This window comes from Phascolarctos cinereus, unplaced genomic scaffold, assembly GCF_003287225.1.
Source record: "Phascolarctos cinereus isolate Bilbo 61053 unplaced genomic scaffold, phaCin_HiC Scaffold_7;HRSCAF=346, whole genome shotgun sequence".
Taxonomy (NCBI): Eukaryota; Metazoa; Chordata; class Mammalia; order Diprotodontia; family Phascolarctidae; genus Phascolarctos; species Phascolarctos cinereus.
In genome coordinates, this window is record NW_027556180.1 from 88022096 (window position 1) to 88047944 (window position 25849).

Genomic DNA, 25849 nt, shown 5'->3' on the forward strand with positions numbered 1-25849 from the left:
GCTTTATCTTCATCTTATCCCCCAATGTAAGCTTCATCTTGTGTTCCTAATGTCTAGAAGTGGATTACCAAAGACATCTGTAACTAGAAAAGATGGAATAATCATGTAGCAAGACTGAAGGATGAAAGATACATACTCTGTATCCACAAAATATTAAAAGAACCAGAGGAAAGTCTCTAGTGCATCTGGTAGGTCCTCCACGGAGGACTTACAGAAAAACATGAAGAAAGATCATACAGGAGGAAAACGCACAGATGGCTTACAATCTGCTCTGCTCTGGGAAGAACACATAACTGATGAGATCTTCAATCCACAAGCACCCCTGGTGCCCAGTACAGCACCTTCCTTGACCGCAGCAGGCACCTAATAAGGTTCTTGAATTGAATTCAAAAGTTTCAGGTGCTATTTTAACATTTTATTGAGCACCACACTGAGATAACTAGAAAGAAAACTGACTTCCCTATTAAGGGTCAGGTATAAGTAACCAGTCTACACATGCTGTGCCACTGATTTTCTCTATGCTAAAGAGAATATATAATTCTATTCTAACACAATAGCTTCATTTAAAGAAGGAAGCAATCATATAAAAAGGTTAATGATTTTATGATATGTACAAACTGGTACTACTTGTTATACAGCCAGCCTCCCAGATCAGAAACAATGCAGGAAGTATTTTAATCTTATGAAAATTATATTTTAAAATGGTATAAAGCCCATTGGGATACATGTTAATTGCAGCAAAAATCAAAATTTAATTATTCAGAAGCCTATTTTCAGCATCAATGCTAAAAGTGGTACATGAATCAAAATGTAAATCCAAAGGATTTCATACATCAAATATATATATACATACACACACACACACACACACACACACACACACATACACACACATGCCGCCTTTCTCCTCTTTCTCTATGGAAATAACTTAACTGAGGAAAATGTGAGCTGTAGGAGTTGAACCAACAGATTTTCTCCATAAAGTTCTTGGGTGAAAAAATGACAAATCCTCAGTGTTAGTGTTACAGATTTACAATCAGCAAAGCTCATTCTACCAAGGGAAATTCACTAACTTGAGACCATTTTCAAATCAATGAAAAGTACTAAAATAATACATTTACAAAGTTCTCCAAGGCCTTCACAGGCATTATCTCACTGGAGACTCAAAAGAAGTCTGTGAAGTACAGGTACTACAGATACTATCCCCATTTTACAGATGAGGAAACTGAGTCTTACAGGTTAAATGACTTGCTCATGGTTCTTCCTGATGAGTGGGATGTCCCTATGAAGACTTCTCAGTGTAATTAAGGTGTGGGATAAGACTATCCTGAATTTTGAGATGAGTTCAGGAGGCAGAATAGGATTAAGTACAGATTTCTATAGTTCCCCTCTTCTCTCAGTACCACATCAGCAGTTAAAGTCTGCCAAGTCTGAAACCCCTGAAACAACCCCCCTCACCCCCCTAGCCCCGTATCCTGTTGCTACATTCCAGTCACAGTGACCTGGCCACATCAGCGTCTAGTTTGACCACACACTCTAATTGCTACATTTTGGTGCTACCTCAGTAAAACTAAAGGTGATGTATGTTGTTTTGTTCTCTGTCTCTGGGGGTAGATTTTCACGCTTAGATTGTAAGCCAAATATTGGTCAATTGGGAGGGGGAATTTTCCCTTTCGGGTTATTTAACCTGGCTTTTTGCTTCTGTACTTTGTCTGCCTTCATCAGAACCTACTGGTGGAGGGACACCCAATTCTCGAGAATTGAAATAAAGTTTCTGTTCCTACCTTGAGATACCTCTAAGAGTTTCTTTTTAGGTCGCATCTCACACACTGACTTCAAGTACAGCATTCTCTATCCGTTACACTTTTCAAGCTGGATAGACTTGGAGGGTTGGAGGAAAGTTTAAACATACTGTGTGTTACCAAGTGCTGGGGGTGAGTGTAGAAGCCTATGGTACAGGTTCCGTTATTGTAAACCTCCCTTGCTACTCTCATGAGGAAATAACTTACATTTAATCACATGACCGATTTAAAGCACTCTGCAAACTTTAAATTGCTGTATGTAAATGAGTCACTTTTAATATAACACTCCATAAACTGTAAAGCCCTGTTAGGTACGTCCTCTCATTTGTCCCTCATAACAGTTCTGTGCGGTAGGTAGTACAAGTATTTCTTAGGGTTCAGAAAGGATTCCTTTGCAGGTTTATGCAGCTCAATAAGGTACTTGGCCAGGGCACGGACCTCTCTCCCCGAGTCCAGCAGTCTTTCTCGTGGCATGTGATAGTAGGGGGGGAAAAAGGCTTACTTCTATATCCTGATTCAGGAACAGAGAGGCAAAACCAGACATAAAATGCAAGGGAGCCGAGAGCAACAGGCCACTTTCTCAAACTTTCTACCAGCTCATGTCAGGGTATGACAGCCAAAAAGAGAAAGAAGGACCTGCCTGCTTCATCATTTACCTGGCGGCTATACTTCACAGCTGTCAATCTTCTTTACCAGGGCACTGGAAGGTGGACAGAGGAACCAAATGTTCACCTGCTTTTCCCAGGCAGAGCCTGACAAGTATAGGAAGATTTTTTTTTTCATAGCCACTAAAATTTGAGGATAGGTTCCAGCAAGCAAAGCTACCAAATTCTAATTTGCCAGTGGCATTCAAAATCTTAAAAAATTTTTTTTAAATGAGTGACATCGAAAGTGACAAATGTTGTTTATAAATAGCATTTTTACTTGTAAGTCATCATATGTAAGGCTAAAAAATTAATTTCACCCTCTGTGTAAAAAACTGTCCCTTTTTCTTATTTTTATAAACTACAAAGACATGCTCACAGTCAATAAGGTTAATAATGTGAAGCCCTCAAAGTGAGAATCCACATTATTTAATGGTTTATCATTAAATCATATCAACAAATTTATCTGATTTGAGAGAGACTATGTGATAATGATTTTCAGCACTACACAATTATACTCCCTTCATACCTTGTATTATCAGCAAATTATCATATTAATTCAATATGTTCAATTTTAATCTTCCCTATCATTTCCCAACACTCAAGACCTTACAGGATCCTATGGGAAAATGAGTGACATTTACCACAGGGGTATATGAAAACCTATAGAGGGATTTCCTACAGCAAAATATCCCCAAATAATCTTGCCAGCATCCCAGAAGAAAAATGTGAGCAGTGTTATTATCCTTTGTTCCACCATTAGGAAATCTCAAAACATGTAAACTCAGGGAATTAACCAAGTAGAAAAAGAGATGATTCCGTGGCAAGAATACAGGCAGGTACCAAGCAGGCCCCAGTGGTATAGCAAGCGTTCTAAAGTAAGAGAGGAAAACCTCTGCCACTGCAGAGCTCTGCACTGGACTCCAGGGGGTATTATTTATGTGAGCTCATATTTGTGCACAAGGCACTTTTTTCACAACACTCCTGTGAGGTAGTTAATTCTACACACTCTGCACTATCCTGCCAATCAACCAAGTTCACAAACTTGTAGGTATCCCCAACAGGATACAGGTATCCTCCCACACTCTCCATATCCAATTAGTTGTCAAGTCTTGTCAGTATAACTGCCCAACATCCCTTGCATCAGACACCTTCTCTGCTCTCAAAGAACCTGAGTTCACTGCCATTGTAATAGCTTCCTACTTGGTCTCCCTATTTCCCATTTCACCTTTCTCCAATCCAACTTCAAAAGACTGTTAAACTATTTGTAAAGAACAGGTCTGATCACATAAACTCCTTTGCTAGAGAATTTTCAGTGTTGCTTGTCTCTAGAATAAGATGCAAACATCTCTATTTCACTTAAAAATGCTTCTCAATCTGGCACCAGACTAGCACAGTACTGCCTTTCACACATTCTGCATTCTGGCCAAACCAGCCCACTTCTATGGGCTCCTTACCCAATGTTCCATCCCTCCCCTCTCCAGGCCTTTGCACAGGCTACACCCTCAAGGCCCAAAGGCAATCCTCTCCTCAGCGCCCGGCCCTTAGATTCTCTAGCTTTCTTCACGGCTCAGGCTTCTGCAGATAGCTTCCTGATCACCACAGCGGTTGGTGCCCTCTCCCTTGAAAGAAGGTGCTTTGTATTTACCTTGGTGGTAGTTTTCATTTCCTCTTCTGAATAAATTTGCCCTATTAGAGTGTAACCTCCTTCACTGCTGGGACTGTTTAGGGCTAGTACAGAATCTGGCACATTAACACTTAACAAAGCTAAGAAGTAAATTAATTTTACAGATGAGGAAGGAGGTTGCAAGGGTCAGTGACTTGCCCAAGGGTCCCCCAGCCAAGGGGTTCTAGCAAGGGTTCTAGCCCAGATCTCTTAAGTCCAAGGTCAAAGCTCTTTCCACTACACCACACTGCTTCGGTACACTGCTACAAAACTACATGTTAAAACTCTCTAGTTTTGTGACTTATCGCTCCACCCTTCCTCACAACTGCTAGACCCCAATGCTACCATCTTATCTACATGTCTTCCAGTAAATCAACAAACACTTATTAAGACCTTACTATGTCATGTCAACAAACACTTATTAAGCCCCTACTATGTGCCAGAGACTGTGCTAAGCACTTTACAAATATTATTTCATTTATCCTTTACAACAACTGGGAGGAAAAGTGCTATTATTATCTCCATTTTACAGTTGAGGAAACTATACCATCGGGCGCCACCAAGGCCCACAGCAGCCACGGGGAGCCTGGGGTACACTAGGGGGCGGGCACTTCCAGAAGTCCCGGGGCTTCCAGCACAGCACCGGAGTGGCTAGGGGCGGGGAGGTAAACAGGTTAAATGACTTGCCCAGGGTCACACAGCTAGTTAAGTGTCTAAAGCCAAATCTGAACTGGGGTCTTCAGGTTTTCCTAACTCCAAGCCCAGCTCTCTTTCCACTCTACCATCTAGCAGTCTTTTATTGTTTCCAAAGCACTATGTAAATGTGAGTTATTGTCCTTCTTATACCAGGACATATATTGAGGTAGCAGCAGGTAGCCATTCTGTAACTGGGGGGCAGTGTGCTGGAGATAATCTTAGAGGGAAAGTAGATTAGGCTAGAAGAGGCTTCTTGTGAAAAGATAGGACCTTAGCAGAGACTTAAAGGAAGCTGGGGAAGCCAAGGGGGAGATCAGGAGAGCAAGAATTTCAGGAATGGGGGACAACCAGTGCAAATGCCCAGGGTTGTGAGATGGAAGTGCAGTGTTCAAGGAACATCAAGGAGGCAAGCATCACTGATTTTGTACTCTGAGGGGAGTAAGTTACAAAAAGACTAGAAAGGTAGAAAGGGGCCACGTTATAGGGCTTGAAAAGCCAAACAGTAGATTTTCTATCTGATTCTGGAAGGAATAGGGAGCCAGGAGAGTTTATTTAAAGGAGGGAGTGACACAGTCAGACCTGTACTTTAGAAACATGAATTTAATAGTCAGGAAAGGATCAGCTGGGGTTGCAGATGTGGGGGGAAGAGCAACCAGCAGGCTACTGCAGCAGCACAGGTAACCTATCAGGAGTGTCAGAGGAGAGGAGACAAACATGTTGCAATGGCAGGAACGCCAGAACTTGAGAATGATTGGCTAGGGGAGGAAGAGAGGGCAACAAGCAGGTGACAAGTGGTACCTTCAACAGTGCGAGGGGCTGTCTGTCAGGAGAAGGGGAGGAATTAGGGGGATGAGAAAGGAGTCAGGTGGGCCAGCTCTGGCTCCTCTCCACCATCACCTACTCTAAAGGGGAGGCCAAGGGGCAGCTAGGTGGCGCAGTGCATAGAGCACCAGCCCTGGATTCAGGAGGACCTGAGTTCAAATCCGTCTCAGACACATAATACTTACTAGCTATGTGGCCCTGGGCAAGTCACTTAACCCCATTGCCTAAACAAAATAAATAAACAAATAAATAAAGGGGATGCCACAGGTGAACATGGGAGGGGAGGGCGCAGGCACAACAGCGGAGGCTGGTATTTGAACTGACACTGAAGGCAGCGCAGAGACCCAGGGCCGGGTCAGAGGGTCCGAGAGGGAGGGGAGGAGGGCCCTGCACCGAGGAGGGGTTTCCTCAGGGTAGCCGGCAGAGGCCTTTCAGCCGAGAGGCCCCAGCCTCCAGTGCCCATAAAGGTCGGGCCGGGGCCTAACTGCCCGGGCAGGGGCTGCCAGCGTGGCCGGGGAAGGGCACAGAGGCTGCTGCCCAAGGCAGCGGGCGGGGGTCAACCCCGGCCCGGCCCTGCCCGGCCGCTCTCACCTCGGCCGGCACCGGCAGGTTCTCCGCCGCCGCCTTCAGCTCCAGCACCGAGTCCCTCTGACGGTCGGTGAGAGGCGCCGTGGGGTTGGGCCTCCGGTCCCACAGGGAGAGCTTCTCGCGGGTGTCCCGGTCCCCCGCCGCCGCCTCCGGCAGCAGCAGCACCTCCGCCATAGCCTCTGCCGCCGCCGCCGGGGCCCAAAGCAGCCACAGCAGCTGCGGGGAGCCGGGGGTACGCACTGGGGGGCGGGCACTTCCGGGAGTCCCCGGAGGTTCCAGCACAGCACCGGAGCGGCTAGGGGCGGGGAGGAACACCTGGCCCCGGAAATGCTTCCGAGCCAGTGGGGGCGGGGCGCGGAGGAGGGCAAACATGGACGTGGCTTTAAATCCCGGCACAAGCATTTCCGTTTGGGTCAGAAGTAAAGCGAGGGCCAGGCTGAACCGGAAGTAATCCCATCCCGACTGCCCACCCTTTCTTCAATATCAATAACTTTATTGAGGGAACTTGTTTGAGTCACTTAACACTGAAGATCATTAGCAGATCTCGCCAGCAGGGGTCTTCTTGAGCCCCGGCACGCCCCTAGGCCTCCACCACCGTGGGGTTGCGGGTTCAGTCCTTAATACCTGCGTTCAGGCTTACCATATCATAACATATTTTATAATATAATATAAGCATGTATAATATGCTTAATATATCATCTCATATATTGTCATTAATGTATCATATTTTATAAACACATGTATATTTACTATATGTCTAATATCTTGTCATAAATACATGTATGTTTAATATATATTATTGTTATAAAGGCATGCATAAAATGTTTAATATATCACCAGTATATTGTCGTCAATATATTTATGGTGTGCTTAATGTATCAATGTACATTGTTATAATACATTTACAATATGCTTAATATATAATAATGTAGATCATTATAAATACGTTTCTAGTTTATTCAGTACATCATTTAATATTGTTACACATGCAGGTATGATATGCTTAACATATCATCCTGTATATTGCCATATGTGATATGATTATGTCATTATAAACACATGTATATTTATTATATCATATATTGTCAAAATGCACGTATAATGTGTTTAATATAGCATAACATAGATATGTGTATAAAATGTTTAATATATCATCACATATATTGTCACAAATACATTTATAGTATGCTTAATGTGTCTATGTATATTGTAAATACATTTATAATATAATTTATATATTACATTTATATTATAAACACATTTATAATATGCTTAACATATAATAATGTAGATCATTATAAATAAGTTCTAATCTATTTAATACATCATTTAATATTAAAAATACATGTATATGTTTGCAACATAACATTGTCAATACATGTGTGCTTGATTCATATGTAATATGTTATACATTCATGATATGTATCATAAAATTATTCTAGATATATTTATAATATATTCAATATAACCTAAATCCTATTATAAACATATTTATAATACATTTAGTATCCCATAAAATGTAAGTGCATTTATAATATCATATGTATATTATAGACACATTTATTATGTTTGATGTATCAAAATGTGTTCTTATAAATGCATTCATGGCATATTTAGGTGATAAAACATTATTATAAATAAATTTATAATATATTTAATATACCATAAAATAATTATAAAGATATGGGGTATGTTTATGAAGTAATTTCATATTATAAAATTATTCAACTTGACCACCTTGTTCCATCCCATCCAGTCCCAAGCCCTATTCCCAAGAGTCAATTTTTAAACCCTGAAGCAAAGAGCTTTGCCTGTCTATAGTTGTTACCAGAAAGTTCCTCTACCCTGAACATATATTTGGTGCCTACAGAAGCCAATCCTAGCATTTTTTACGTTCCTTTTCTGTGCAGACCACTAGGTGGTACATTGGATAGAGCTCCGGACCTAAAGTCAGGAAAACCTGAGTTCAAATCCAGCCTTAAATACTTACTAGCTGAATGACCTTAAGCAAGTCACTTAACTGCCTTCAACCTCTGTTTCCTCATCTGTAAAATGGGGATAATAATAGCATCTGCCTCCCAGGGTTGTTCTGAAGATAAAAGATTTGCAAACCATAAAGCACTATAGAAATGCTGTTTGTTATAGGTAGGTTAAGTTCCTCTGGACTGGAGAGATGCAAAATCTCCATAGGTACTCGGTAGGGACTGGTAAGGAAATTTCTCTTCCAGGGCAAATCAAGTACTGTTTTGGCACTTGCAGTATAAGAGAAGTAGGTGCCTAGAGGACTGACAGGTTTGGAGACTTGTCCAGGGTCATTCAGCCAGTATGGATCTCAGGCAAGATGTACACAGATCTTCTCTGTCCACTGCGCCATTCTCTTTGTCTGTACAAATGAATACACTAGAAGAAAAACTGAGGAGGGAAGGGAAGACTTCAGGCTGTGGGAGCCTAGAAGGAAGATAAGGACAGATTAAGCGTATTGTAGTACCCTGTGATCCAGCAATACCACTACTAGGTCTATTTCCCAAAGAGATCATAAAAATGGGAAAAGGTGGAGCAGCTAGGTGGTGCAGTGGATAGAGCTCTATCCACTGGAGTCAAGAGGTCCTGAGTTCAAATGCGGCCTTAGACCAAACACTTGATGACCCTGGGCAAGTCACTTAACCCTAACTACCTAACATTTTTTTTTAAATGGGAAAAGAACCCACATGTACAAAATTATTCATAGCAGCTCTTTTTGTGGTGGCAAAGAACTGGAAATTGAGATGGCTGAACAAGTTGTGGTATATGAAGGTGGTAGAATACTATTGTTCCATAAGAAATGAACCAAGCTGACTTCAGAAAAACCTAGAAAGACTTATATGAACTGATGCTGAGTGAAGTGAGCAGAACCAGGAGAACACTGTACACAGTAACAGCAACATTGTGGGATGATAAACAACTTTGATAGACCTAGCTCTTCTCAGCAATACAATGACCTAAGACAATTCCAAAAGACTCATGATGGAAAACGCTACCCACCTCCAGAGAAAGAACCATGGAATCTGAACACAGATTGAAGCATACTGCTTTCTCTCTTTTTCTTTCTTTCATGTGGTTTTTCCCTTTTGTTCTGATTCTTCTTTCACAATATGACTAATGTGGAAATATGTTTAATATAATTATACATGTATAGCCTATATCAGATTACTTGCCATCTTGGGGAGGGAAAGGGAGGGAGGGAGAAAAAAAATTGGAACTCAAAATCTTACAAAAGTGACTATTGAATACTATCTTTACATGTAATTAGAAAAAATAAAATACTATTAAGTCATGGTGGTAAGAAAGTATATTGCAGGCATAGAGGACGGCTTGTGAGAATATCTAGAGGCTGGAGTAGAAAATAGAACAGCTTGCTGTCTAGATTGCCTAGAATACATTCATTAATTTATTCATTCACTCAACAAATGTACTAAGTGCCTACTTTGTGCATTGGTCAGTGAGCTTAAGGTATTAATTATATATGACATAAATAAATAAACCAACAAAATTGACCGTTATTGAAATTATTATCATTTATATTATTGAAATTGAGTTATTGAAATTATATTAATTCTGTGTAGCATTTAACCATTTTTTTTAAATAGCCACCATTTATCTCCATCTAAACCAGATTGACAAAAATCCTTTTTGTTTCAAACCAGCCTAAATCCAGGCTTAGTCTGTTTTCCTCTAAACACTATTTTGCTAAATCTTTTCAACATCTGGTAAAACACAATGCTAATGGGATACAACTCCCCTACTGGGATGTTAGGAAAGTGTGTATAAAGGCAGAATGCCTAATCATTCTCTTTGCACTGAAGTGGGGGCTTCCTCATTCAAACTGCACTTGAAAGGAAGGGGAAGGGGTTGGAAAGGAATAAAGATCCTTTGTGGGTCTTTGTGTAAATAAAAGGCAGGTGCATAACTAGCAATTTTTTGCACCCAATAGTTTCAGCTTCCATTCCCAAGCTCAGCAGCTGCATCTGGCAGTGAAGACAAGCAATATCTCCACCCTTTTACAATTAGTCCCCTCTACCACTACTACCCTGATGAGTTTTTGGTTTGGTTTTATTTTTTTTACTGCTCATATGCAATTTCCATGCAAAGCATCCCCAAAATCTGATTTGAGTCTTTTGTGTTGTTAGCCCATGAGGTTAGGAAACATGGATCTCACTCCTCTGATTTGCCGTGACCTTTTATAGCCTTCCCTGATCTACCACATCTGCCACTGGACATTAGCAGCTGTGGAAAAGAAGCAAGCACAAACGTGTTTAGAAACGCGTTTCGTTTTATTCTCACAAGTTTCTATGATTCTTCATTTTCAAAACTGCAGATGTCTTCATTTCAGCATTGCAAGTGCTTTGGCACAATTATCCCAACTCCTACTTGCTTTGATAAATTGAATCCCCCAGAATTAGGCTACTACAACCCCTCAGGGCTCTAGGGGTACCCCTGAGGAATCTGGGAGATATCTTTCTAGTTCTATGTAACTCATTAAACCCCCACCAGTGTACTGCCCCTCAAAATTGAGGATGGATTGTTATTTAGTCAGCCAGATTTAAGTACCTTTTAGACTGGGATATTTTTATCAAGGCAGTATAGTTTAAAAAAAAAAGTTTGGCACAAAACATTATCTTAAAAGTCTGTGACACAGTCTCCTACCAGTCCAGGGGTGAGTGGGCTCAAACTTAGCTCACGTGGCAAAGAGGTAATTCACAGCTCCTCTTTGCTGAAAGCCTTTTTTTTTTTCCCTTGAGTGGGTGAGGTACTCCAGAAGTTTCCCTTAAGCATAGTGTCTGGGCACTTCTGGGGAGCCTTGAAACTGAATCCAATTTGTGCTTAGCTTCCAATGTAGATAAGGCAGGCAACTGATCTAGGAATGCCTGGAGGAAAGATGAAAAAGTCCAAAATCTTCCATAGACTGTGAAGCTCACATGGTCATCCTCTGGCTAAAAGGAAGAGAGGGAGGAGACTTATAGCTAAAACCTTGCTTTCCTTCCTTCCACTCCCATGGTCCCTTCTCAGGGATTTTGCTGAAATGCCAAACTCCAACCTCTGGAATTATCCAGTTTCTAAATTGGTTTGATATTTTATAGATGACCCCTAAGTAATTTTAGTCATCCTGTAAGATGTGGCTGTTTCCTATGCTTCCTGTTAGCCTAACCAAATACCTTTCCTAAGCAAAGTCACCCCAGTTCATCCAAGGCATTCTCTATTTTAATCTAACATGTTGGTTGGTTGGCTGAGATTGATTTGCACCTCATTCAGGTCTCAGGGCATCCTCACACTTCAAGGGTGAGAAGACTTAATTGACAAGCTCAATCTATCCCACTCTTCTATAAAGAAAAAGAGCACCTCCCTTTTATATACTCAATGTGCTTACAGGATATAAGAGAATCATTAAAACAAGGCCTTGCAAGAAATTAATATTAGCTAATCTTTTAACCAAACCAGAATAAGAAAAACACATATATAATATTCCTAAACTACTTGCTTCCCATCTTAGTCACAGTACTCTACCAAACTTAACAATTTCAGTTTCAAATTCTTTAGCCATAGTTTCTAGCTCAGTTTGAATTTTATTAGATTGATGATGAATATAATAAAGTTTATCCAGAAATATTTTTAAATGATTAGCATGTTTTATTTCAGATATTGACTTATCAAGTAATCATTATAACAGTGTCAAATGACATTTTTCAGGACAATTTTTTTTTTGAGGCAATTGGGTTAAGTGACTTACCCAGAGTCATACAGCTAGTAAGTATTATGTGTCTGAGGCCGGATTTGAACCTAGGTTCTCCAAACTCCAGGGCTGGTGTTCAAACACTGTACCAGCTAGCTGCCCCTTTAGGACAATTTTCTAACAATTTTGTAGCTTCTCCAGACTTACTTCCCAGCATTGTAATAACAGCCTCAGAATAAGACGCAATTAAGTTCCTTTTCAAATATCCATTAAGGCCACAGTCATTTGACATAAACAATAATGTATTGAAAATACACTCTGCTGTGGTTATTTTAAAACAATATGTAACAGCCCCAGACACTTACTAGATATGTGACCCAGATTGCCGTGTATCTATCTATCTATCTATGTATATGTATGTATATACACACATATACACATACATACATATACACATAAACATACATGTATATATGTACGTGTGTATATGTATGTGTAGGGTGTAGAGTGTGTTCAGGAAGGACTAGTGCCTCTGGTGTGGAGGCTGCTTTCCACCCATGGTGTCTACCTGTTCCACCTAACTCTCACCTGTGGCTCCAAGAAGCTGTAGCATGCACAGTGGCCACCCTCTGGTAAACCATTTCAGCAGACAGGTTAAACCAGGTTGAGGGTAACCAAGGGGTCCCAAACTCATTGGTGAGTCAGGGGGGTGTCTACTCCTAAGCATGTGAAGACTTCCCCGGGAGAATGGGCAGAAGAGAATAATTTGTTCCAATAGCCATGAAGGTAGCTGAAGCAGGCGCTGTGGAGCGCTTAGAGCTTGGTTAGACATCAAAGAAGCCAAGATCATCAGCTGCCTCTTGAGCTATCACCAGTTGTCTCGATTCTGTCCTGCCACTGGACTGTGATGACTCGGAGGAGAGAGTGAGGCCAACGATTTCGTGCAACTCTGCCTCACTTAAATCCAATTTAGTCACGAATCAAAGGACATCACCCATATAGCTCACGTTACAAAAGTTCATTGCAAACATTGGCTGAGTTTAACAACCAGCTCAAAAAACTCTTGAAAATTTAGCTGCTGGATCCAGCATACCAGTGTACTTTGGATACAAAGATAGATATACAAAGATAGGCCACAGAGATAGGAAGTCCCTGCCTGAAGGATCTTACATTCTACTGGAAATAAAAGATGAAGAATCTCAACTGCTCAGGCTCTTTCAGCCCATTCTCTAAGCTACCTGGAACTTGATTTCAGCTCCCTACCTTCTTCCTGCACCCTTCCACCTTGTTTCTTGTACCCTTCCACTAGGTCAGTGGTCTGCAGAACCTCCACGGCACCTTTTTCCTGATTGGCAAAACTGAATTGGGAAATAAATGACTGGGTGAAAAGGTAGTCACATGGAGGGATAACACTGAAAACTTCAGATTATGTTTCAGGAGACTTGTTTGGCAACAAAGTGTTGGCCTACCTATTTAACAGTGAGGTACATGCACATTCTACACAACACTAGTGTAGAAGATAACACAATACAACATGAGGTAAAATCATGCATCTTAAAATTTAGTATAAGCATGGCCTGAGAGGTGTGCTCCCAATCTAGTCTGCTGAATTATTGTCCTGGGACAGACTAATCAACCTAGTGTCCTTTTCTTACAGTGATAAATGCTGGCTATTCCTCAAAGAAGACAGAGGCTTCCTATAATGGAGCTAATTACATACAACGTCCTATAGGAGAAATGTCTTCCTGATCCCAGCTGGTGATTAGCTTATTCTCTGAAGTATCAGAAAGAATGAAAAATGCAACTGTAGTTTCCAAGCTTCTGTATTACTCCCATTCCTGCAATACGTTTATTGGAATAAGACACTGATCAGTTTCCATAGATACCATTTGAGTTGATTTAGTACAATTGCATTTGAGTTTGTGAATGCATGGTTCTAGATTATAAATGCACTGTAATAGAAAGGCTATAATAAATGTGTGTGGTTATTACTGTAGTGAGTATTGGGATGTTTCTCCTTCCTCCTCCTTCCACTTAAGTAAAGAGAATAAATGGCACCCATTTAAGGGCATTTACCTAGGGGGGGCAAAGAGGTGCTAATAACTAGTAGAGAATAATGGAAGACGAAAAGAGCCAGAGAGAGAAAAAAGCAGTGGGGAGGTTTGCCCTCATCTTACACAGAGAAGATGGCAAAAATGATGCTTGTCGTGGTCAGAGAAATTAAGTAACCTATAAGGCTGTGGAGATCCAGAAAGAATGGGCGATAAGGCACCAAATGGTGGAGGGGGGGAAGTAGTAACCTCTCCTTCCACCAACAGGGGGCAGCAGGCTAAAGTACCTGTAGGGCTGTCGCAGCCAAATGAGCTAGTATATTCAGGATAGGAATGGGGTTTCACAAGAACTCTGGGGATCTGCATATATTGTCACTACTAAAGGCTGTTCATTCAGGGTTCTCTGTCTTCTTTCACACTTTTGAACTGTGTGCTTGCAAATGTTCTGGTCTCAGTACGCAGGGTGGTAGCATGCATCCTTTTTTTCAGGCTTGGGGGAATGTGACTCAGGAAAAGTGAAAATGTAATTTTCCCTCCTCTGATTTTCTTAGAGAACTTTGTCTGGATCTCTTTTGCTTTCACCACCCTCTGCACCTGTATTATATTTGATCTGGGCTCACATCAGGAGCTCTGTCTTTTTTTATTTATCACTATAAACCCTTAATGTTATTCAGTTGTTTGGTTCTATCCAACTCTTCAGGACCCATAGACCATAGTGTGCCAATACTGTCTATAAGGTTTTCTTGGCAAAGATACTGGATTGGTTTGCCATTTCCTGCTCCAATGGATTAAGGCAAACAGAGGTTAAGTGACTTGCCTAGCTAGTAAGTGTCTAAGGAATGATTTGAACTCAGGTCTTCATGACTCCAGGCCCATTGCTCTGTCCACTATAATCCCATAGAATACATGCTTAATAAAATTCTTTTGAATTGTTGAATTGAGAAAGTTCCCCAAAGTAGTCTCAGACTTCTCAATGACAGGAGAGTCTCTAACATAAAACCGACATTTATTTTTAGATATCTACACATGTGTGTCATTATATTCACCCTCTTTGTGGGCCCCTGGATGCTACTAGATGAGGCATTCTTTGGCCCACCATCTATTGAAAACTACAATTCATGAGCCCTCATCTGATGCTTGTTTTTTCCAGGCCAAACCAGAAAAGAGTAATGCAAACCAAAATAATTTAAACAGAATAGCAAAGTAAATAAATGAATAAAGCAATAGATAGACAGATAAATAGACAGATAGACAGATAGATAGATGAAGCTTTTATTAAGCATTATCCAAAGAGCTAGGGATACAAACAGAAAAGCAAGACAATCCTTTCTCTCTAGGCAGCTAGGTACCAAAGTGGATGGAGTGATGAGCCTGGAATCAGGAAGGCTTGAGTTCAAATATCACCTCAGATGTGTACTAGCTGAATGACTCTTGGCAAGTCACTTAACCTCTGTTTTTCTCATTTTCCTCATCTGTAAAATGGGAATAACGGCAGCACCTGCTTCCCAGGGTTGTTGGGAAAATCAAATGAGATAATCTTTGTAAAGAGCTTAGCACAGAGCCTGGCATATGGTAGGAATGCTTATTCCCTTCCCTGCCTGTTCCCATGTTCTAATGGAGGAGACAGCAGATATAGAAGGTTTCAATAGCAGGAAAGAAACCAGCTGATAGGGAGAAGTTGAGGATGGTCCTTAGGTTGCAGCAGCAAAGCAGATGCCATTTCCACTGGTAATGATGTGGCACTAGTGATGGACCTCTAAAAGGCCCTGGACTTTCCCACGTGACCTAGGTGAAGGTCTTGCCTTCACTAGAGGTTCATCTGAGTATAATCCTTTCAACTGTCCTTGCATTGTGGCTTTGACCCTTCCCCAATCTCCAATTCTCTGTTACCTCTAACCCAGGCCAACCCTTCAATGTCTGTTACCTCCAGACCACTGCCACTCCTTAATTCCATCTAGATCTGTTCTGTTACCTCCCAGTCACCCCCAAGCTATTGGCCACACTATAAAAAGGTCAATCTTGTCTACCAAATTGCTCAAATTCCTTAAGACTCTGGTTGTCAACACAAGTGCTGCAAATACCCAGAATCTTAAAATCTGTCCAATAGCATTGGATTCTTAAAATCTTGCCCACCTCAATCGGTGTTTCAATAAACCTTGTCTCTAACTGAAATAAGGCTTGAGTCGAATTCATTCGAGGCAGGACCTGAGTCCTTTGCCCTTGAATTTTGGTGTTCCCAGCACCCCTAGACCTCAACAGTAACATCATATTGGTTTCTGATGTTGATTGACTTGTCAGTGCCGAGGACTTTGACGACAAACACTTTCTTTCCTGCCTCATCAGTAGCAGAGGCTATAGCATTTGCAAGAACAATGTCATCCAGCCTCAAACACTTGACACTTACTAGCTGTATGACCCTGGGCAAGTCACTTAACCCCAATTGCCTCACCAAAAAGCAAAAAACAAAACAAAACAAAACAATTGTCAAGCTGCATCTCCACAGGGCTGCTTCCCAGGAAGATGACCAAAAGTACTACTGCTACTACTACTACTACTACTAAATAATAATGATAATGATAATGATAATGATAATGATAATGACAATGACAATGACAATGATAATGATAATGATAATGATAATGATAATGATAATGATAAAGGAAGTAATAAAGAACTCTCTCCTATATATGTGAATCCCTCTCCCACAGATTTCCATACCACTAGTGGGACAGGGAACGTGCATATTCTAAAAACCAATACTCCAAGTGTTACATCCCAGCTAGCACACCTTCCTGACCCCATAGTTCCTACTTGCTGCTTCCCGTTATGCTGCTGATATCCTCTACTGATCTACTTTCTCTCCGTATCCAGTGTCATGTGCTGGGCTGCTTTGTCTTCTGAGTTGCAAGCATCTGCTAGATGTCTGCCTCTGCTGAACTGTAAGCCACCAGTATCATTTGTTGGGCCGCCTTCCTTGCTGGGCTATCATTTAGGTTTTCTCTGCTAAGTGGCTACTTCCAGCTATTGAATCCTGGCTTCCAGGAAGCCTGTTGCAGGAGACTACGGCTCTTTTCTGAGATAACTCAAAGCCTCAGCACTATCTAGCTCTTTTGTGAATAGAAACAACAGTCTTGCCAGCCAGTATAGTCAGAGCTCTGCAAGTAGAATGAGCCTTTCCAACTCCTCTGCTTTCCTCTCAATGACAATGCCTCTAGGATCACCTACTACTTATGTGGTCAGAGAGGAAATTGGCTTCAATTCCTATCAAGGCCCTAGCAGCTAACCCTAGTAGCAAGCAGATTACCCTGGAGATTCACTTAGAAATATTGGAAGGAGTCAGAGCTGGCAACGTTTGTATTGAATTCCTGTACCCAAATAACTGTTCTTCCAAAATCAATCAATCAACCAGCATTTATTAAGCACTGCTATGTGCCATGCATTGTACAGTACTGGAAATATTAGTATAAAGAATGAAACAACCTCTGCCTACATGGAGTTTACATTCTAATGGGGAAAACAAGAAGAATGAATATAAATTATACAGCATAAATTGTATGTGAACAAATAAAAAGTTGTTAAATGTAAGGTAATTTAGGGGGGAGGGAACTAACAGAAACAGGTATCGAGAAAGGTTTTGTGCCCCTAGGCCCAGCACGCTATCCACTACAGCACCTAGCTGCTTATTATCAATGTCCAATAGAAAATTGGTGATATGGGATTGAATCTCAGTGGAGACACTGGGGCTGAGTGTATCTCTTCAATATCATTGATACCAGTGATTACTATTCCATAATAATTTACATATGCACATATATATGCTGTTAATCTCCAGAGTTCAGTCTAAGAAAAACAAACAGACTTAAGCCATATGCATGTTTATTTCTCTAAAAGCAGGTGGATATGCATGCATGGGAGCTGCAGTCTGAACTGAGCTGCCTTTGGGGTTAGGCTGCACAGATTATAAAACCATGAGGCAAGGAAGAGCCACTGACTCAGGATGTCTGGTCTTCTGTCAACTAAGATTACAGTTCCCAATAAGCAAGGAAGTGCTCCTCACTTCAGGATGTTTGTGCAAGCTTAATCTGCTCTCGTGGTTGTTCATACAGCAGGAGGATTTGGGGTTCACTTAGATAGCATCACAAAGGGTTATTAATATGTCAGTCCAAAAGGGCTCAAATCATCCTCTCCAATAGGCCAGTCCAGGTTTTCAGCCTTCTTTGGGTGATAAGAGGCTTAAGCAGGTCTCAATATATGTGTGCATATACATAAATATCTATGTGTGTATGAGTCATCTACAAAGTGATGTTAAACTCATGAGAGCTGATGATATCACCAAAAGAGTACAGAGAGAAGAAAAGAAGGCCTCATATAGAACCCTGGGAGATATCCACAGTTAATGAGTGTGATACGGTTGCTGAATCAGGAAAAGAGACTGAGAAGCAGTGGTCATACAGGGAAAGAAAAACCAGTAGAGAGTAGTGTCATGAAAACCTAGAGATGAAAAATATCCATCCAGGGGACAGAATGGATCCCAGCATCCAAGCTATGCTCTAGCATAATGGTTCCTGGATCATCCATTACAACTCAGGAAAGAATCATTTTTGATTGTTCTTGGCAGTCAAAATGTCAGATGTCAGATAGAGAATCTGCCCTGGAGTTGGGAGGATCTGAATTCAAATCCAGCCTCAAGACATTATTAGCTGTGTGACCCTGGGTAAGTCACTTAACCTCCTCCATTGCCTCCAAAACAAAGAAAATACCCATCCAGGAAGAGAGTTAATAGTGACAAATACAGCAGATAGATCAAGACTAAGGGCACAATGCGGCTTTTGACAATCACTCAAATGAAAGTGCTTTCTCCAAAGACGCTAATCATCTCTTAATTGCCAAATCTGATAGTCTTTTCTCAGTACTCATCCTTCTTGACTTTTGCTTCTTCTCTCCTCATTTCCCAACAAGAGGTCATTGGTAACTTTTGCAGAGAGCAGTTTCATTTGAAGGATGAGATCAGAAAACATTTTGCAAAGGATTGGGAGGTGAGTCAGAGAAGAGGAGGTAGGAGCAAAGAGTATAAATTTTTTTTTCAAGAAATGTGATTAAGAAAAGGAAGTAAGATATAGGATAATAGCTTGTGAGGGTAAGAGGGTACAGTGAAGATTTTTTAAAGAAAAGGGAGGATTAGATATACCGTTTGAAATCAGTAGGGAAGAAACAAGTAGACAGGGAGAAGTTGAAGAATTTAGAGAGGAGAGATGACTGAGGATGAAATCTAATCTGCCAGAGAAAACCAGAGAGGCACAAGCACACATACATAGGACTGCCCTTGGCAAGGAGAAGCACCATCTCTTAAGAGACTGTGGATAAGGAGAGTATGGCTTCAAAAGGTTTTGAGGTGGAGAAAAGGGAAGAAAAGGGAGTTCAAGTCAAAAGGACTCACTTTTTGTTTTGGGTTTTTTTTTTTTAGTAAAGTAAGAGATGAGATCCTCAGCTAAGTGGAAGATAAAGGAGAACTGTGAAGGTTTGGAATAACTGTGGGAATAAGATAAGGAATCATTTAGGGAGAAATGAAAGGAATGCACTGCTGCAGGGAAGCCCCCATTGAGGTTGTGTGAGGTGAATTTTTAAGGTACTCAGCATTTTTTAGAGACTTCCTCCAGTATAATTCAGGACCTCTTGAGTAAAACCAGACAGTGGGAGTAATCCAGGTCTGATATGTGGCAAGAGATGAGCTGTGATTGGACAAGCAGAAAGGAATTTGCAAACAAAGGAAAAGCCAAAACTGACCATCAAAGTGAAATGGATGAATATTGACAGAATGCTTTTTGATTTGCTGAGGATCCAGAACTGATTATGCCATCAAGAAGCACCAAAAGACCAAAATGAGGCTTTTTCCCTGGTGGTGATTGAGGTGAGGACTGATATAAGTCTACAAGTGGAGAGAGAAGGACCAGCAACCCAGTCTCCCAGTCTTGGGCCAGGATGAAGCCATCAGTTCATGGTACAGCTATTTTCTGTCTCTGGTGTGTTTCCTGTTCTTAGGTGAATGACTGTTGGAAATAAATCAACTAAGGTATGATTTTATGAACTTTGAAAGGTTAGAAGAGCCACCAGAGGTCCTGGGACTAGAGTCCATACCACAATTTGCCAGCAGGCAGGCAGTGAGGTGATCTGGCAGCAGAGATTTCTGTGTCCTACAAGCAAAGAGCCACTCCATTCATCTGTTATGCTTCCTTTGGAAGTGACCTTGGTGGGTTAAATGATTTGTAGGAAAAATGTTAAGTTTGAGCCAACTCTCCCTATGGATGAAGGGAGAGTGTGCTCCAATTCAGGGGGGTGTTTTATGCTTCCGTCCTTACTATTTTCAGGAAAGGTATTTGATGTTAATTGGCTTGCCTATAATGCTTACTACCTATGTGACCTTGGGCAAATCATTCAATTTTCCTAAGCCTCAGTCTCCTAATCTGTGGAATGGCCTTTGAGGTCCTTCCTGCCCCTGATTTATGATGCTACTGTTGTGGTCTGAGAGGTTGAGATCCCTCAAAGACCGGAGTATAGGACAGGGTCATCTGTAATGAATTCACAGACTCAAAGATCCTTTAAGTCAAGTTGGTAAAAAGTTTATTGTTACGCTTTTCAGCAGGCAAGGATTCTTAAGGAGACTGAGGATGGAGCTAGGGTTTATATGGAAAAGGGCATGGGAAAGGAATGCCAAGGATACTGATTAGGTAATCTAAAGGTCCAGGTGTCTTTGGGAGCTATGGATGGGAAAGTATAGGGAGTATACCAGACAGGGCGGGAGATGTCAGAGGCATATATCTTGGGAGTCTGGCAGGAGGAGGAGTCCTTGGGCCAGCCAAGGACAAAACTCCTTGGACCAGACAAGACACCCCTCTCTCTCTGTCCTGATTAGAGAATGCTCTACAACAAGGTAAAGATTTCTCACAAGGCAGGAGCTTACTAAGGAATTGGGAGGCTTCCAGAGACATGATCTCAGGGCTGGGGCCTGAGCAACCCAGCACTCTCTCACCCAGCTTTGTGTAGCCACACCAGGAAGAGAGATAAGGGTCCTGCTGGGGCCCACTCATGAGTAATTGCTAGGCACAGCGTCCTAGGGCTGGGGAGGAATTGTCAGAGACAGTGTTTCTCAGACTAGGGAGAAACTGGGGTCCAAATACAAGCACAAGCACCCAAACACAAGCACCCAAGCACCTCATCACCATGATATCTAATGATTACAAGCCATCCCTCACAAATACTACATTCTCCAGGTATCCTTCTCTGATAGCCACAGCCCCTTCTCCCAGCCTGAAGTGATCTCTCCCTTCTACAGCATCTCAGTGCACCTTATTCAGACCATTTTATGCTTTTATTATATTCTATTTTGTATTCTCATTACTTGTGAGTCTTTTCTCATCTATGAGATTATAGACTGTTTTAAAAATATCTTTGTCCTCAGCAAAGTTGTTGGCCCATAGTAAATATGTAATAAGTGTTTGTAAAATGAATGAATATGTATGTATAAATATGTACACAAACATATGTAGAGGAGAAGGAGGAAATGTTCGCAATACACTTGTTGTTTAATGTGGATTAGGAGAAAAACATATGGCCAGGGTCACTTTTATCTCTAAAATCCCAAGATCTCTAAATAATGATGTGCCTTAAGAGGATTCTAGCACCAAATGCCTCCTGACCCCTTGATTTGTAACAAGAGTGTTACAAGGGGACCAAGCTTCTCTGAATTGCATTCTTCTGCTGTTCTGTAGGAAAGCAGACATTTACAACCAGCCTGTCCGGGGAATAACATTAAAGCATGTATATCTCCCCATGTGCCTTATAACCATAAATAGTTCTGAAACACCCTTGAGGACCAGACAGACAAGTTTCCAAGTCTGTCAGCTCATAAAAGGCACGAAGTGAAATATTTGGAGCAAGAGCTTCAGAAGGTCACTTGTTTTGGCTGTATAAGGTGCTCAGACAGTCCAAAAAAGATTCTGAATTTGAGCTTTTATTCTGCTCCCAAACGCTCTATTAACAATTATTTTCCTATTTTACGTAGGGAAACTGAGGCAGTTTACTGATTCATTGTGGTACAGTGGAAAGAGCAGTGGCTATGGAGTCTAAGAACCTGCCAATGACACTTACTAATTGTGTGCTTTGTTTTGGGGTTTTTTTGTTCATTTTTTTGTTTTTTTTTTTAGGCAATTGGTGTTAAGTGACTTGCCCAGGGTTGCACAGCTAGTAAGTGTCAAGTGTTCGGTCTGAGGCCAGGTTTGAACTCAGGTCCTCCTGACTTCAGGGCCAAGTGCTCTATCCACTGCACCACTTAGCTGCCTCTTAATTGTGTGACTTTGGACAAGTCATTTAAGGTCCCTGAGTCTGTGAGGTTTGTACTGGATAACCTTTGAGGTCTCTCCTGGCTCTAGAGTGATAATCCTTTTATCCCAGGAACGTAAGGGTTCTTCACTCCTCTTTTGTCCTATTCTCTCTGCCCTGAGCCATGCCTCCCAGTGTGGGTTTACAAGATATCTTCACAACTGGCTACTAAAAGGTAGCAATGGCAGATAAGCTGTAACCGCCTATCACAGAATTTCAGAGTTTGAAGGAAGTCCAAAGCCCATCCAGTCCAACCCATAGGAGAACACTCTACAACATACCCAACAATCTAGTCTTTGCTTGAAGTCTTTCAGTGATACAGAAACAACTGCCTCCCAAAGCAACACATTCTGCTTTGGTTTAGCTCCAAATTTTGAAGTTTTTCCTTACTTCAAGCCTAAATCAGCCTCTGAAATTTCCACCCATTGTTCCTACTCGTGCTTACTGGGGCCAAGCAGAAAAGTGAAAATACCTCTTCCATATGACAGCTTTTCATACACTTGATTGAACACAATTACCATGTCCCTATTTGATCTCTTCTCCCCACTAACCATCTCAATTCCTTCAACCAACCCTTGTTAGGTATCATTTTGGGTCTCTGACTACTCTAGTCACATTTGTCAGGGTTCTTTCTAAAAATGTGTGTTATGCAAAAATGAACACAATGTCCCAGATATACTCCAAACAGGGATGATTACAGGATAAATAACTCTTGTTTTATACACCAAAGGTGTCAAACCCACAAACAACACTCCAGAAATATTTTAATACATATTTAATTTATTAATAATTAATCATATTAATAATTAATAATAATAAATATATATATAATAGAACATAGAACCTGTGGTTTTCTAAGTTAATATGTAACCCACAGGGATCTTGACATATGGTTTAACGGCACTGTTTTCTATTTGAGTTTGACACCATTAATGTCAAACAGCACTTCTTTTAATGGTATTAAGATACCGTTAGGGGTTCTATTTTTTTCTTTTGGTTACTATGTTACATTGTCGACTTAATAAAAATTGCAAACAACTTGACTTCATTGAGTTCAGCCTTTCAGAACCATAACTAGCAATTTTTGGACCAGGGGCAAGCAGCATAAAATGTACCTTAGTTCAGTTGGGAGAAGAGGGAGTGTGGCAGAGACCCTAGTACACACAAAGCAACCACTGAAAAGCCTTTCACAGTCAGCTGGAAGGCAACAGGGCTGAGATACGGAAGAACTCGCAAGGGGTATAGCCATGAGAAGACGCTAATATCTAACAGCTTCCCATCCTAATTAATTATTCTTGCTTTCTAGGTACACAATTTAGTTGTTTTATGCTACTAAAAGACTGCAATTGGTGCCACTCTAAATTTTAGTGCTGTAGGAAAAAGTCTTATTCTCCTTATGCTTCTGCATATTCAGCCATCAAGTATTGTTCTTCCTTCAAAATACCTTTTTTGCGTATCTCCGATTTTTCATTCCTATTGCCCCTAAAATGTTATAACTAATCACCTTTTCACTCCTCAATTATTACAATAGCCTTCTAACTGACATTACATTATCAGAATGGTCTTCTAATTCCTCCCTCTGATCAGTTTACCACACCACCACCATAGTCATCTCTGAAAGACATCAATTTCATCATGTCACTAAGAATCTGCTCAAAATCCCTCAGTAGCTCTCTATTACCCTCAGATTAAAGTCCAAATTTCTCAGACTAGTTTTCATGCACTTCAATAGTCTGTCTCTACCCGTATTTTCCCACTACTACCTACAATTTACCCTTTGTTCCACCTAGGCTTATTGCCTTTATATCCTTCAAATCCAACATACAAATTCTGCCTACTTGACTTTGCTCATTCCATATCTCTTACTTGCAATACCTTTCCTAATAGTCTGTACCAGTCAAAATTCTACCAATCATTCAAGGCTAAGCTCAAGTCTCATCTTCTGTCTGAAACCTTCCCTTAACACATCTATGACCTATAGACTCAAGCTCAGCCAATAATTCATTTGGACATTTCATTATATGTCCTTTCATATCATTATTAACATATTTCATCTTTGAATGCTTTTTGCCTTAACTAGGGTCTTTGAACTATGTAACTTTCAGCTTATTTATGCTTCTCTGCTAGTACACACTCAATATTTTGCAGGTAAATGAACATTCCCAATATAACAGCTGTGGGATTCCCCCCTCAGGACTAGGGATCAGTCAATTTTTGCTCTCACTTGTGCATAAACTATCTTAAAATAACACGGTGGCCTTTGACAGATTATTCCCCCCTCTTTGGGCCTAGATTTCCTCAGCTGTAAAAACTGATGCCACATGAATACAGAATCATCTAGTACAGTAGAAAGATCAATCCACTAGTAGTCAGGAAAGACTGATTCTGATCTCTCTTTGTATTTTGTGTCAAAGTGACCATGGATAAGCTGCTTAACCTGAGCCTCAAATCCTTCATCCGTAAGAGGTGGATAAAAATATTTGTAAAAACTACTTCACAGGGTTAGGTTGCTTATGGGCATTGAGTGAAATCATGTATGCAATTTGTAAATCCCTAAGTACTCTAAAAATGTTGATGAGGAGTAGGATGAATGGATGAGCTTTATGCCATATTTATATTTTTTTTAAAAAGGTAATTGGGGTTAAGTGACTTGCCCAGGGTCACACAGCAAATAAGTGAGACTAGCTTTGAACTCAGGTCCTCTTGACTCCAGAGTTGCTGCTCTATCCAATGCACCACCTAGCTGATCTGACCATTTTCATCTTTAAAAATAAAAGCTTAGCAGTGACTTTTATTTTCATAGTCTCTTGGGCAGAAGGAGGTGATACTTTATGGTGGCTTTCCTCAGCCTTGCTCATTGGATGCTACGTTATTATCAGTATGGCCCATATGTAGACTTTCTAGTAATTATTCTGAGAACACAAGTATCATATGCAATGTAATGTTACCTAGACAAGTTTCCAAACAATTTCCAAAAAACTCATCCAAAGTCTGAAGACAAGAGGAGAAGATCTGATGCCTAGAAGATTTTGGTTAGGTTCATGCTAAAGTTCATGAACCAGAAACATATATTTCTATTTTTTAGAAGACCTCTCTCAGAAGAACAACATAGTAGAGTCTATTTGAAATCTTCACTCACATTTCTTCAGCTTGTAGGTATGTGTGTATCCACATGGTGTTATTCACTGAATCCTTGGAAAGAGTATAAATCTTTCTTCCATATCTGTTTATAAGATGCCTTCTCCATGGCAGGAAGATCCATTAAGTCTAACTTTATGTGGGTTGCTGTATATTGTTTAGGATACAGCTTTTCTCTAGGCAATTATTTTTACTCCCTCTACACAGTTAAGTTGGATCACTCTTCCACAGCTGTGGAAGCCCTCATCAGGGACAATCAGAGAAGCTTGGGTGACCGTCCAATTAGTAGTAACCAGCACTGTAATCAAAAGACAGGGTACTAACTCAAGCTTATGACCCACGCTTACTGGAAAGCCCTT

At 40.9% G+C, this 25849-nt stretch overlaps 1 protein-coding gene across 1 annotated transcript in view; it reads right to left on the bottom strand.

Annotated features, from left to right (window-relative positions):
* COG3 (component of oligomeric golgi complex 3) overlaps positions 1-6638 on the bottom strand; it is a 75104-nt gene extending 68466 nt beyond the window's left edge. The window contains exon 1 of the mRNA XM_020971337.2: positions 6222-6638. Within this exon, the coding sequence (XP_020826996.2) occupies positions 6222-6620 (399 nt within the window). The 5' untranslated portion in view covers positions 6621-6638. The remainder of the gene's footprint in view (positions 1-6221) is intronic.
* Between the last annotated feature and the right edge of the window lie 19211 nt (positions 6639-25849).